At 33.1% G+C, this 14,403-nt stretch overlaps 2 protein-coding genes across 3 annotated transcripts; one reads left to right on the forward strand and one right to left on the reverse strand.

The window, feature by feature from the left end:
* Positions 1–174: 174 nt before the first annotated feature.
* LOC122581535 (alkaline ceramidase) lies at positions 175–3,649 on the forward strand. The gene is made up of 3 exons (XM_043753764.1): positions 175–217; positions 952–1,297; positions 2,930–3,649. Exons 2-3 carry the CDS (start codon positions 1,044–1,046, stop codon positions 3,441–3,443), a joined length of 768 nt encoding a protein of 255 aa, XP_043609699.1. The 5' UTR covers positions 175–217; positions 952–1,043; the 3' UTR covers positions 3,444–3,649.
* A 2,481-nt stretch (positions 3,650–6,130) lies between these two features.
* Positions 6,131–11,619, reverse strand: LOC122582812. Of its 2 annotated transcripts, XR_006321248.1 has the most exons (4): positions 11,368–11,619; positions 7,127–7,339; positions 6,935–7,033; positions 6,497–6,589 (listed from the first exon to the last, which is right to left on the reverse strand). XR_006321248.1 is itself a non-coding variant. In XM_043755247.1 (3 exons), exons 1-3 carry the CDS (start codon positions 11,536–11,538, stop codon positions 6,374–6,376), a joined length of 600 nt encoding a protein of 199 aa, XP_043611182.1. In that variant the 5' UTR covers positions 11,539–11,614; the 3' UTR covers positions 6,131–6,373. The 2 variants fall into 2 exon arrangements, 1 of the variants encoding a protein (XP_043611182.1); XM_043755247.1 differs by lacking the exon at positions 6,935–7,033 and having other exon boundaries at positions 6,131–6,589; positions 11,368–11,614.
* Between the last annotated feature and the right edge of the window lie 2,784 nt (positions 11,620–14,403).

Consider the following 14,403-nt stretch of genomic DNA (forward strand, 5'->3'; position numbering starts at 1 on the left):
AGAATTCAATAAAATTAGAATTAGAATTAGAATTAGGGAAATACAAAAGGAGTGGTCCTTGTTTTGTCGCCGTTCTCTTCATCCATCCCCCAACCCCCACCCCCGATCTATCAATCAATCAATCAATTTATTCCCATTATTTTTTCAATCAAACCCTAAGAAAAAAAAATCACAAAATCAAATTGCGATTTCAAATTTTCTTTTAATGCTAATTCAGGTCCGTCCTTCTCTCTTATATATTATATGTATATACATGATTAGATCTGACTGGAATATTGTTTATATGTGTATGTATGTATATTTTGTATCTATGTATATATGTGTGTGTATATATATATGTTTGTGTTAATCAGTGATTATTGATATCATGTACTTCAAATTTAGTGCTACTTAGTTTTCTTTTTGAAAGCTTTTATTATAATCATAATTTTAGCGATATCGCAATTGTGTCAATGTGTTGTTCTGTGCGCATTTTGTCGTAGTGGTTTCGTCGTAAACGTAAGTTTATATATTTTGGTTTGATACTTTGATCCCAAAATCTTGTTTTTTAGACTTACTTTAGGACCTCAAAGCATTGATATATAAACGACGAGGGATCCTTGTTTTAGAATCGGGTCTTTGGCTCTGATTAACGTCGCCTAACAATGGCCGTTTTTTGAACTATTTCTTCGTCATCGCAAGGTGTTAAAATTTGAAATCCGGGTCTCTTTTTAGACCTTTGGGCGTCTTAAGATTTCAAATTAGGCCATATTGGAAATGATTATAAATAAAGCAAAAATCACGCCTAATTATTCGTAGGCGAGATACTCAAAGCTGAAAGATAGTTTACTTGTTTTCATGTTTTTCATGGCGTAAGTTAAAATCATTTTTGATTATGAAATTTTTGTTGTTGGGGGGTGATACTTTATGAGGTTCGATTGCTGAAATATAGCAACTTTTCTTGATCTGCAGGGAAATCGGTTGATGCCATTAATTGTGAAAACGGCTTTTTAAAGTGATGATATAGTCGCATCATACTGCTTGGTGAGAATTAGTAGATTCCTATGGCAGATGCTGTTTCAAGCTTTTGGGGTCCGGTCACATCCTCCCATGAATGGTGTGAGAAGAATTACCTATATTCATCCTATGTAGCTGAGTTTTACAATACCATATCGAATATTCCATGCATTCTTTTGGCACTTATTGGCCTTCTAAGTTCATTGCTACAACGTTTCGAGAAGAGGTTTAGTGTTTTACACTTATCAAATATGGCACTGGCTATTGGAAGCATGATGTATCATGCCACCCTCCAACATGTGTAAGTTTCAAAAAATTTAGTATGCATTGCATCAGAGCATTTGAATGGTTCTTATGTTTGTTTTTTTAGAAAAATAGTTAAGTCTGAAAATTCGATTATTGTTTGTAATCATGAAGCTCTACGTGATCCTGCTTGATTAATCATCTGCTACAGTTGGATTCTAATTTCTTTTAGCTGCTTTCAAGTTTTCCGGATACTTTGATTTCCCTCCTAAGCTTTCTTTATAATTTCTTGTTATATGAGAGGGTATATGTTTCCTTGATCAAACATTTTCTTTACTTAGCAATTATAATGGATTCTGATATCTGCAGCATGACAATTGAACTTTTCTATTTGAATGCTTTACATTGTTCTCTTCGGGTTCTTAGTATTCATTAGTCATCCCTAATTCATCATGTTTAAAGATTATACATTGTCATGATATTAACTTCAAAAGAACTACTCTAATTCGAGAATTTTTTCTTTTATCTACTGAACATTATTATTTACAGTTGAAACAAACTAAAGATTCCTTGCCAATATTTGTTCTTTTGGTTATTTTTGGTTTTCCATGATTTGATTTCCTGATACATTATATACTTATATTACAGATTATTCAAAGTTTTGTATGTTGAGACAATATGTAATATTTGTCCTTCAAATTAACAATCTAGGTAGTGATTGGTGTTTTTACAAGCATGGTTTGTCATAATTGGCTTTGAGGCAGTGAGATTTCAGTGAGACATTATCAGATGTTGACCTTTAAAGGAGGAATGTTCTAAGAGTACCCTGGAATTTAGTAAAATATACCTTGGGTTAAAACTTTTTATGCGTTCTTAGCTAAACTAAATCACGATAGAGAGGTATTTTTATGTTCGTGCTAAACTTACAGAACGACGCTATAGGAATCACAAGTTACGGAGTATTATGAGTCTAAAAGTTCACTTCTATCTATACTTCTAAAAGCTACATCATGTTCATTGTTCCCTGTCTCTAATTATTATATGAATCTCGATATCTATAATTTTGGCCACAAGCCCATATACCATTGCTCGTACGTTTGTTGGAGTCTTGTCTTTGACATACCTTTGGGTATTGACTGATCCTATAATCCCTTCAGCCACTGTTTTTGTGTGCCTTAAATCCTGATCTTAATATGTCTCTTTGAATTCCAAGGTAAGTAACATGAGTAGTACTGGCTAAACAGGCTGATTGAGTAAAAGGGTCAAGATGGGTAATTTTTGGTATAGTCAGGTTGACCTGAATCTCTTCCAAATATCTTTATGAGTTATTATTTATTTTGGTCTGTTAAATTTGTTTTTGGAGCTTTTATACAATAAACATGAACATACAATTTATAAGTCTTCATGACTTCATCACATAAACATACAATTTATCCGTCTTTATCTGATGTGCTTGTATTAAGCTATTTAGTTGTTTGTCCTATTTTTATATAAATAAGTTGAAATCATACCCTCAACCAAAATGACTTTCATTATGTCTTGATTTAAAGAGTGGTACTGTTAATATGTCACAACAATAAAAAAAAAATCGCTTCATAGTTCCATTTCATTAGAATCTCTTTCAAAAGGTAATAAAATATCACATTCTACTTCTCTTAAAGTTAAATCTCGCTAACATACTCATTTGCAGGCAACAGCAAAGTGATGAAACTCCAATGGTATGGGAAATGCTCCTCTATATCTACATTCTATATTCACCTGATTGGCATTACCGTAGCACCATGCCCACATTTCTCTTCCTCTACGGGATATCTTTCGCCGTTATTCATTCCGTGATCCGTTTTGATATCGGCTTCAAGGTTCATTATGTAATGTTATGTCTACTGTGCGTACCTCGGGTCTACAAATACTACATATACACACAGGATATAACTGCCAAGAGGCTCGCAAAATATTATGTAGCTACTCTTCTTCTTGGTACTTTATGCTGGTTAGTTGATCGATTTTGTTGCAGCTGGATATCCAATTGGCCAATTAACCCACAAGGTCATGCATTGTGGCATGTTCTCATGGGCTTTAATTCTTATTTTGCAAACACTTTCTTGATGTTCTGTCGAGCCCAACAACGCGAATGGAGCCCTAAAGTCGTTTATTTCATGGGAGTTCTTCCTTATGTGAGGATCGAGAAACCAAAGACACAGTAAGATAAAAGTTTGTTCTGTTTTTGGGACCCACAAAGATTTCAGGTGACATTTCATTTTGTTTTTCACCATAATATGGTTTTGAAGTATGATTCTAAAAGGTTAGATTTTTGTGAACTTCTAGTTTGTGCAAGTAGGATGTTTGTGTACCATATCCTCTGGTTTTGTTTAGAATTTTATGATATGATCTAAGGGTTCTAGTTCTTTAATTCTTATAAATCTTTAGCTTTCTTATGCTTGCACAAGTGAGTAGCATGAAAAATGTCTCCATTTGTAGTACTTCCTTCATCTTATGAAAGTTGCAATATTTTACATTAGTCTCGTACCTCTTTGTTATTGACATTGCGGATCGGATTTGGGGCTGTCATACTTCGTCTCTCCGTTATTTGGATATTCAGATTTATGGCATATTTTTATTGTAATTTCCAACTTAATTAGAAATTAGTTTGTTGCCAAGTCATAGTATACATGGACGGTTTGGGTGTTGTCGTCTGTCTTGTTATATTGATCGGCCAATTATGGGTTCTTTTATCACTCCATTTGAGAAAGCAGCAGATACTTTAGGTGTTCTTAGTCTTCACACGAAAGAACAATCAGGACAAATTTTTGCGAATGTATGAGACGTGTCTTTTTGCATTTTTCAAATAGAATTTTTTTTAATCACATCGTTGACATTTGTAACAGAAACCTTGAATAGTAATTGCTGGTTAGTTGGCGTCTGAAGCGAGGCTGTATCATAGTTGCACATTGTATTTAGTTTTCTTAGTGCATGGTCAAATATGATTATACAAGAATCAACAATATTTACAAATCCATGAAAATGTTGAAATGATAAACCAAAAAAGCATTTAATGTCTGAGGAAACCTATTTTCATATCGGGCATCAACGGTTTCAGTTAAGTAGTTAATTTGTAGTCACAAAAAGCGTTTACCTGATAATAGATCAGCAGTGGTACACTAGCTTATACTGTGGAATTTGCAATACTATATAATATGTGATATTTGCTTTGGCAAAGACATCTTTATCATTGCTGTGATTGACATTCGCATTATACACACCTGTGATCAACATAAAGCCAAGGGAGCTATTCTTAAGGTTTTGAAATGGTGTATGTATTAATATCGATCTAAAGATTTAAGTTGATATGGTTACCAAGGTTTGATTTATGCTGTCGCTTCATGCTTGATAGTTGCCTTACTAGTGATATACATATACTGATATACAACCTGTTGATTGGTTTGAGTAGTTCTAATAAGGTTTATTGCGACTTTGTTTTCATTTACAATTATAGATACTGTAATAGTTTTAAAATATTTATAAGAATCTAGATAATTATATTTGACTTACCGATACCAAGAATAGATGTATACAAGTGTTTCCGATTTGTGCAGAAGAAAATAGGTAAATAGTAGATAAAACAGAGTTATGTAAACTTTCCATATAATAAAATATGTCCGAGACCTTCTCAAAAGAAACTGAACCCTGGAACTGTCAAATCTGAACGTGAGCACTACACAGACATGAGTCACTAGGTCCCGTTGTTGAACAAAACAATTACACCAAACTCTCTACAAACAAATGGATTAAATCTCACAAAATGGAGGGACGACAGCCAATATTACTTATTCTATGGTCAAGACTTTGGCAATAGCCGGTGGCAAATTCATCCTTTGATCAATGGCTTTTTTGATGACAATCTCAATTCCAATCCAACCCCATGGATTGCATACAAACACATCAAGGCTTGACTTTCCATGTATGAATTATGATGAACCTTTCCAAGATATTAAAATTTAGGCAAAGGTTGATAACAAACCTAAAAAAAAGTAATACTTACATAAGTTAACCCCTATATTATATGGGAAATGATAAGCTACCACATGTTTTACTTCATATACCATAATAACGCATTAACAACTTGTACAATGTGTTGTTAAAGTTGTCCATTGTGGTTGATAAACCAAAATGTAGGGCTAATTTATCATATTCCGTAATATATCTTCAATCTTTGCTTGGAGATATAACTTATCCCAGTAATCTATATCATACAAGGATCGTATTTACGTATGCTTCATGCAACATTGAAAAATCGAAAGAATTCCAGAGCTAGAATAAAAAATTAGTGTAAGAATAAACCATAAATGGGAACAAAAGCTAAGGGATGAAATGGCAAACTACAAAAAAATATAAAAGCAAAAGTAGAATATTGAATGTGAACTCAGTTTTCAATACAGAGCCACCTTCAAGTTTTTTGTTTAGCACTTAATTAAGAAACCATTCTACATGTAATTGGTATATATAACTTTCAACCTTTTAAGATGGTTTATGCACAATTACACATCAATAACATAGCAACAAATTTCACAACCAGCTGAATAGGCACCGTGCATAATCTTGTTCCTGTCCATAGACACAGACGGATAGCAACTATCTGATGATACTTACAAGTTGAAGATTCCTACTCATTCCCGTCAAGGAACCGTATGACGATTGCTCCGTTGAATAAGTTCAATATGACGAATGCGTCTTCATTTGATTACAAAAAGGAATAACAAAGCCGGTGAAATGCAGTTCAGTCTGACTCGAACCAAAACTTAACCACATACACTCCCACATTTAACAAGTGAATAGTTCAAGTGGAATTATAACACAAACAGATATTCTCAAATCATAACAGGCTGCACATGTATAATCTTAAACGTGTAATATCCAAATTCCAGTAACTACATTTCTTTAACTTGATAGATACAATCAACCGTATATAATAATAACAGCTTTCTGCTGGATTCATCATTGTACAACGCAAACATTACAGGTGACACCATTGCTGTGAATCGCTAAGAAAAACTATCGTTCAGCATTTTCCGCATAAGTAAATAATATCTCTTACCAAAAATGAACATTCATGGGTAAATTTGAAACGATAAATTAGCTAAGCCCATTTGCTAACAACAGATTCTTTGGCAGAAGTACGTGCATATAATTCTTGCTTGGGAACATTATCAGATTTAGCAGCAGTGGACGGAAATAGCTTTCTACGAATTTTGGATGATATGTAGCGTAATCCGTTTCTCGGGCTTCGTAAAGTAAACAACAACGGATTCAGGACAGCCGCAAACAAAACATCACCTTTCGCAAGTATCAGAAACTGCAAATGCAGACAAATAAAGTAAGCTCTAAGATTGATTATATGACAGTTGGGTGATTTGAAGTTTGAATAATCAGTTTCCAAGGTTTCAATAATCAACTTTAGATGAAAATAGGTTCATATAGAGACCGTAATAGAACTGATTACCAAAGTGTAGAATAACATTACACTCCCATTTGAAAACACCTCTTGTTTTTTTCTTTTAGTGATTCTTAAAAAATAAAAAATTGCCAACCACTCGAAAAGATGATTGTTTAATTAGTACAACTATATACAACAGAAGCACGGCCAAACACCAACTCAAATAACCTAATTTGTTATAGCTGATCATCTGATTTAGATTACCTATTATCGAACTATTATTTCAAAAGCCACATCCAAACACCCCCTTGTTCATCAGGTAGGTGGGGAGACAGTGAGGCGGACAAGTAACCATATAACTGCCTGGTAATCATAGGGACAAAGGAACAACTAAAACAAAGATTATCCACAAAAAATGGTGACCACTACTTAAAGAGGTAAGAAAATTTTAGTTACCATAGCAGCAAGTACTAAGAGGGTAAGGCTGACTAGCTGAGCTTCCTGCCAAAAATGCTCACCATCTGACCCACCAAACCATCTGCGCCACCACGATCCACCACCACCACCACTTCCGCCTAGCTCCTCTCTTTTCTTTATTTCTTTGTCCCACTTTTCAAACTCTGTTTTCTTGCCACCAAGTGCACTTTCTAGGGCTTTCTTGGCTAGATCCTGCAAGAGATTTGAGCAGAAGAAAAATGCATTTAAGCAATCGTCAAAAATGGACGAATATAATGTGTTAACTAAACTTTTTATCCCAAATTTAACAAAAGTTCAATTCACTTTCAGTATGGATCAAGCTGGTTGCCCCAAAAACCGTTTTTGTCAATTTATTTTTTTTTAAAATTTTTTTCTTTTTTTTTTAATTTATTTTTCTTTTTTATTTTTTATTTTTTTTATTTAATTTTAATTTTTATTTTTGTCTCAAGTGTTTTTTTTTTCTTTTTTTCAAAGTGAAAAGTATATATATTAATGCTCAAATATGTACATAATCTACAGAACAGTACATTGGCAAGACCCAATTACTGCAACCAGAAATACATCTCACATTCCCTATCCTAATTCATACAAAGATACAAATCACCTAAAAGACTATTTGCAGAATTCTCCAAAGACAACCAAATAGCAGATAACCCACACAACATATAGCAGCAACCATGTTGCACTAGAGTAAGGCCAAGAAGCCCCATCTTCCATGCCTCTCAATTCTTATTCGCATATACAAAAGGTGCATTCACGATTCACCAACAACAATCAACCAACATTCAGAGTACTGCAGGCATCTAAACTTATTCATGTAGCCACCATCGTGTTATTCATCCATCTCAAATCCCATTTGCTTGCAATGCATAAAACATTCCTTGTCTTCCTTACTCTTAAAGATAACAACTTGCTTCTCACAGTGTCTTTTATTATCTTACATAAGGTCTCGTCATTCCTTTATTTAATTTTGAAAATCCTCAAGTTCCTTTCTTGCCATATAAAGTACACACTAGCAGCCACCACAAGTTTGTTTATCACTACTCCTATATATTATTCTTTCCATTTTGTGCAGCAACTTGATTGACCACATCAAAATCATCCATTTTACCCAGCATGTAAGTCTTTGTTTCCATATCTTTCCATACAGTTTTAGCATACTTACATTGACAGAACAGGTGTTTGTGAGAGTCGGGACCAGCTTTGCAGTAAACACAGTTAAACCCGTCATTATTCTGCCATTTTGCAATCTTGTCTTGGGTCACCAATTTCTCCTGTATAAGCTAGCCAAATAATGAATGCATGTCTTGGAATGAGTTGATTGTACCAGATAACTTGCTTCCAACTCACTGCAGGCCAATTAACTCTGAGATCCAGCCATGCTTGTTTAGTTGAGATCCCATTTTTTGATTTGTTCTTGTAATCCACATGATTTTATCGGGCTTATTATTCTGAATATCTGACACATTGATGTTTCTTAAAACAGGCTACCGTCCTATCCATCCATCAGGCCACATTTATCTACCATCGTTAATCATAGCAGCCACTTTAATTCCATCATCTAGTCTGGCTTCATAAACTGCTCTTTTAGAGATAAATTTGCATAAAGGCCAAATACTCCTATTTTTCAGTTTAACTACATTTATCCATTCAGCCAAAATTGACTCCTTGTTTTCCAAAATCTTCCAAAATTGCCTAACAAGCATAACTTTATTCCAACTTTTCATGTCTTTTATACCTAGTCGGCTAGTCCTCCTTGATCTTTTGGCCTACACACAGCCTTCCATGCAACCCTTGCTTTTCCTTTTACAGAATTCCATAGAAATTTTTTAAACATCTTTTCAATATCTTTTATCACAACACAAGGGAGCATATACACAGAAGCCCAATATACTTGTATTGAAGCCAAAACAGATGCTATTAACTGGATTCTTCCAGCATATGATATCTTGTTTTTTCAGCAATCAATTCTGCTTTTCACTTCATCAATCAATATTTTGCAATCAGCCACTCCCAATTTTTTTGCAAGAAGAGGTACACCTATATCTAACTGGTAATTTCACACATTTGAACGGCATCACATGTAAAAGATAATGTTTCTCCCTTTCTTTTATGCTTCCAAAGAAGATGACACTCTTCCCTAAATTAGGTGTCAATCCAGACATCTGTGTAAACTCTTCCAAGGATCTTTTAACAACCTCGAGTGATCCTATAGTTCCTTTGCAAAGAATCAAGAGATCATCAGCAAAGCACATGTGGGACAATTTCAACTCCTTACATCCAAGATGGTACCTATAATCAGTTGACTCCTCTATCCTCTTGGGTCTCCTCTATAATCAGTTGACTCCTCTTTTGTCAATTTATTTAAACATTGAAAAAAAAATTAGTGAAATCTTAGCCTATTCTTCTACACCCATTTAACTCCAATATCCTTTTCTATTTTGTGAGGTAATTTGACCCTTGTTTAACTCAAAGTATATGACCCATGATTACATCTTCACCGAAGATAAAAGAAAATAAATATTGAATAGCGAGTGACCTAATGAGATGCTTATTATGTTGACTTCCCACACTTAACTCTGTCTTCCAGGATGAAATCAGTCATCTTCTATCTTCCTTAATTAGTTAATTACCTTCCTTATCTATAAGCATGTAATCTATCCCATTATCCAGAATGATAAAAGTTTCAAATTGGAATTAAGTTTCTACACCATCTATGTATCTTAACAAACATAACAGAAAGTTCAAGATTTTCATCCTGGCTCGCTCCTTTACCTATACTAAAAACTACTAAAATATTTTTAGTTGACAGAAAACCACATATCTAATATATAACAAAAAAAAGTAAGCCAGGGTCTGTCAATATTCAACAACAGTGACTACCCACATCTGCATAGCTTTGGTTTTTATTAAAAGCAGATTCATATGAGTAAACAACATCATTATGTTTGATATACACTCAAATGATGTAATTCACGTTCCTTATTTGATCAATCAGCTAAAGTTTATCCACTAAAAAAGTTCATCATAAATATGTCACATAAATACATAATCCAGCATAATCTGTTTCATAGACCATAAAGTGGAATGGCTCCTAGGGGTATACCAGTGAATTTTCCGCCACACTCTCTTGGCAATAGTTTACCTTTCTAACGTAGCCTAAGTAGGATATCACCACAGGCACGGACTGCACGGCAATCTGTGATCCTAAAATGAACTAGAAAACTAAACCGCCCATTACGACTCCTATTTTATTTAACATCTGCTCACGTCCACATAAGTAGGTAACTTTCTATGACTTCCTGAAGGGCTTGTGGTACATTACAGACGGAATTAATAAAAGGAGAGGCGCTATTAGGTCGGTTTGGAGAGATAAGCTTGTAAAGACGAAAGTTATCCCGCCCCGACTGTCTGGCTCTCTCAATCTCACATTCTAAGCTGAATTTCATCCGGGTTTCGCCCCAAGATGTATAAGGCGGAAACTTTTCAATGGTAACTGAATTAAACCACACTCTAACTGGCCTCGTGTTGTTACAGGGAAAAGCAGGTACTTAGCGTTGGACCATTTGGGGTTTGTTGTTACGTTTCAATGTGGACAATTTGGAAGCGTTGTAACTCTGTTATACACATGACACCATAAGATGTAGAGGCACTAAGGGAAACCAATATCTTCCTCTAAATCCAGAACTTGTCATTGTTATCGGTCACCCATAGATGCCGACATTCAAATACTTGGCTGGAATGCCTGGGCTACTAACACACTCAAAGCAGTTTGCTAATTCGAGTATATGACTAAAAAACGTCGAACTTTTGTATCGATACAATTTAGGATAAAGGCTTGAAATGCCAATGTATTTTTGTACACAATTGCATTATGAACTTTTTTATTGACCTAGTTGCCCAACGAACTTTTAAAATGTGTGCACATATTGACATATAATATACATATGCTACTTTATTATCCTCATCAAATTTTCATTTTATTGCTTAAAAATGGCCTCGAACTTTCAAATTTTGTTCACTTTTGGTCATCAAACTTTTAATTTTCTAATAACCATATACGAGTATATACAAAATTTTGAAAGTTTAACGACCATATATGAGCAATTTCAAAAGTTTATAATAATTGGCAATCAACAAATATGATTTATAAAAATAATAATAATAAAAAATATAATCAATATGAAGCAAGATATACTAATAACAAATATTGATAATACCTTGCTGCTGTTACGATTATTATTTTTGTTATTATCGAAAGAGGAGAATAAACAAAAGATTCTTCTACCATCGTGACGTTGTACGGAATCCCAGGTTGTGGGCGGTTGACGGTGGCAGCGGAGTGGTAGTTGTAATGGATTTGGATGAGTTAGTAGTAACTGTGCCGCCATGTAAAATCTCAAGCTTTACTCGAATTCTTCTTCTAAACACTGCTCTAGCATATCTCTGTACTACTTACAAATATGTATTTATAATTTGGGAGATTTACACACGGTCCTTATATAAACAAACTACCCCTCTTCATATTAAACATTCTATCTTTAAATTTCTTATTTTACCCTTTTAATTTACACTACCACCAAACACTTTAATCCTGAAATATCAAAAATACCCTTAAGAAAACCTTACGCCCAATTTGTCTCCTTTCCCTCGAAGCAGCTCACATATTATACAAAACACACACCCATACATCCCCCATAACAAAACACACACATACATCCCCTCAGAACCACATCCCTCTAAAACAAACATAGCCATCGCCCCCCATAACTGTCGTTGTCTCCGCCATCTAAAACACACATAGCCATAGGTACGGTGATCCAGTAATCGTGCGGGTACCGTTAATTAACCAGCGTTTTTTTCTTATGCTCTGCCGCATCGCGCGGGTACAAGGCTATTATATATATATATATATATAGGAAAATGATTAATCAACCTAATTGGCGTGCCTAAAGATATGCCTAAGACCTTAAGAATTTGACATGTGGATTCCACTAATTCTCTTTCCTAATATTGCCCCCTGATTTTTTCACATGTCACCATCTTACAATTAGACACATCTGTAGGTACACCAATTAGGTTGATTTATCATTATCCATATATATATATGAAGGAAGGGAATATGTGGCTATCTTGTACCTAAGCTTGGGTATAGAACCCCTCACATGTCAATTTTTTAAACCATAAAAATCATGGGGGCCATGTGATTTATTTATTTTGCAACAAATATTAAAAAATTAATATGTGAGGGGATCTATACCCAAGCTTGGATACATGATAGCCATATATTCACTTTTTCATATATATATATATATATATATATATATATATATATAGGGGAAGTGATTATGAGGTTGTCCCCATCTAAGCTTAGATGGAAACCCTTCACATTTGGTTTTATAATCATGAAAATCATGGGGGCCGTGTATTTGTTTTAAATTTAAACAAATAATAAAATATTTGTATGTGAGGGGTTCACCATCTAAGCTTAGATGGGGAACAACCCCATACTCACTTTTCTCATATATATATATGGAGTTGTTAGATACACAATTTGGGTGTAGAACCATTCCCATCTTGTATATATATATATACATCTACTAATAAACTAAAACACGTGACGTGATCCTTGATCAACAAGTATCCTTTTAATTTTTCTAATTTATTAAATCTTTTAATTATATAAAGATTCAATTTCTTTATTAGACTTATAGTTAAAGTTTAACTTTTAGCTTATTAATATAAAATACATTATAACCATCGTTTTCTCATTAATAATTTGTTTTTTTTTCTTTCTCAATTGTTCAACTTATATTACTTATAATAAGTTATTAAAATAAAGACTTTAAAATTTTGCGTTTACGATCTGAAATCACAAAGCTATTTATCGTCATCCACTATGTTTACAAGTTCTGATTTTGATGTGATTCTAAAAATTTAAGGTAAATTCAAAACTCTAACTTAATATATATTATATTTATCATTATTGTTTATTATAATTTAATTTCGATCATCGATTTACTTTAAACACAATTTATTTCATACTTACGAATCATGTATGAAGCATATTCGAATTTTTTTATGATACAATAGATATAACTACCGTACATTGTACGGGTATTAGGAATAGTAATTACATATATATGTAAATTTAATTATTTTCTCAAATTTATTAATATAGTTACATTTTCTTATTTCATGTACAAACAAAATATAAATATTAATGGAAAATGATTAATGTGACTAATTTACATGTCTAAAGATATGCTTAAAAGACAGATCAAGTCATGTGTTAAGATCAAAGGTAGAGATAATGAAAGAGATTAAGTGGAAAACATGCGTCATGGGATTTATGGGGTAGGTCTATGTTTAGTAATATGAAATAGACATATATATCATTATATAATATTAGTTTATTAGGTAATCAACCCACTTTGTGGTTAAGGAGTTTTTCACTTTGTGGGTTATTCCTAAGGGACCATGGGTTCAAATCCTGTCACATGCAAATGTGGTGAAGAGGCTTAAGCAATGCTATACCCATCTACATATGGGTGAGCAAACCCTTTAGGGTATTATGAAGATTCGGACCTGACGTGGACTCATTAAAGTTGGGGGCGTTAACAATTTATCTACTGTGTCTTTCAAAAGAACCCACCCCAGATGAATTAAACTTGATGTTAAATTTACAATTTGTTTACAAATGATAATATCATATTAGCTAAATTAGAAATATAATGATGATTCAAATCTGATACATCTAAATCCAAAATAATATTAAAATAATCAATTTTAAATTATAAATATGTTTTTTTTCAATATTGATCTTATTCGGAACACTTAACATTTTATTTTGGTTAAATATCAAAAAAAAAAGTTAATTAAATATAGAAAAAATTTAATTATAAAAAAGTTTAGCAAAAAAAGTTAGGGTTTAGTTTGGATGCAGTTAACTGCATCATTTTTGATAAAATTATTGAAAAAACAGGTGGAATTTTTTGATAATATATCAATAATCTCTATATAACTAAAAGAGGATATTTTTTTTCTTAAGATATTTTCTTTTATCAATTCTAAATAGCATATAAAAAAACCAAATACAAGATTAAAACTCATGACCTTTAACATTTAATATTATGCACAAACCACTTGATCTAACTTAATATTTGTTTATATTTTACAAAATACGGTAGATATTCAGTGAATATTAAAACTAATTAAAAAACATTGATAATATAATTATCGATTTTTGTAACTTA

This window comes from Erigeron canadensis, chromosome 9 (genome assembly GCF_010389155.1).
Source record: "Erigeron canadensis isolate Cc75 chromosome 9, C_canadensis_v1, whole genome shotgun sequence".
NCBI classification, from domain to species: Eukaryota; Viridiplantae; Streptophyta; class Magnoliopsida; order Asterales; family Asteraceae; genus Erigeron; species Erigeron canadensis.

Coding starts and splice junctions, on each gene's coding strand:
- LOC122581535 (XM_043753764.1), top strand. CDS start 1,044: ATGGCAGATGCTGTTTCAAGCTTTTGGGGTCCGGTCACATCCTCCCAT. Junction 1,298..2,929: donor CATGCCACCCTCCAACATGT/GTAAGTTTCAAA, acceptor ACTCATTTGCAG/GCAACAGCAAAGTGATGAAA.
- LOC122582812 (XM_043755247.1), bottom strand. CDS start 11,538: ATGGCGGCACAGTTACTACTAACTCATCCAAATCCATTACAACTACCA. Junction 7,340..11,367: donor ATAATCGTAACAGCAGCAAG/GTATTATCAATA, acceptor AATCTCTTGCAG/GATCTAGCCAAGAAAGCCCT. Junction 6,590..7,126: donor TCTTAGTACTTGCTGCTATG/GTAACTAAAATT, acceptor CTGCATTTGCAG/TTTCTGATACTTGCGAAAGG.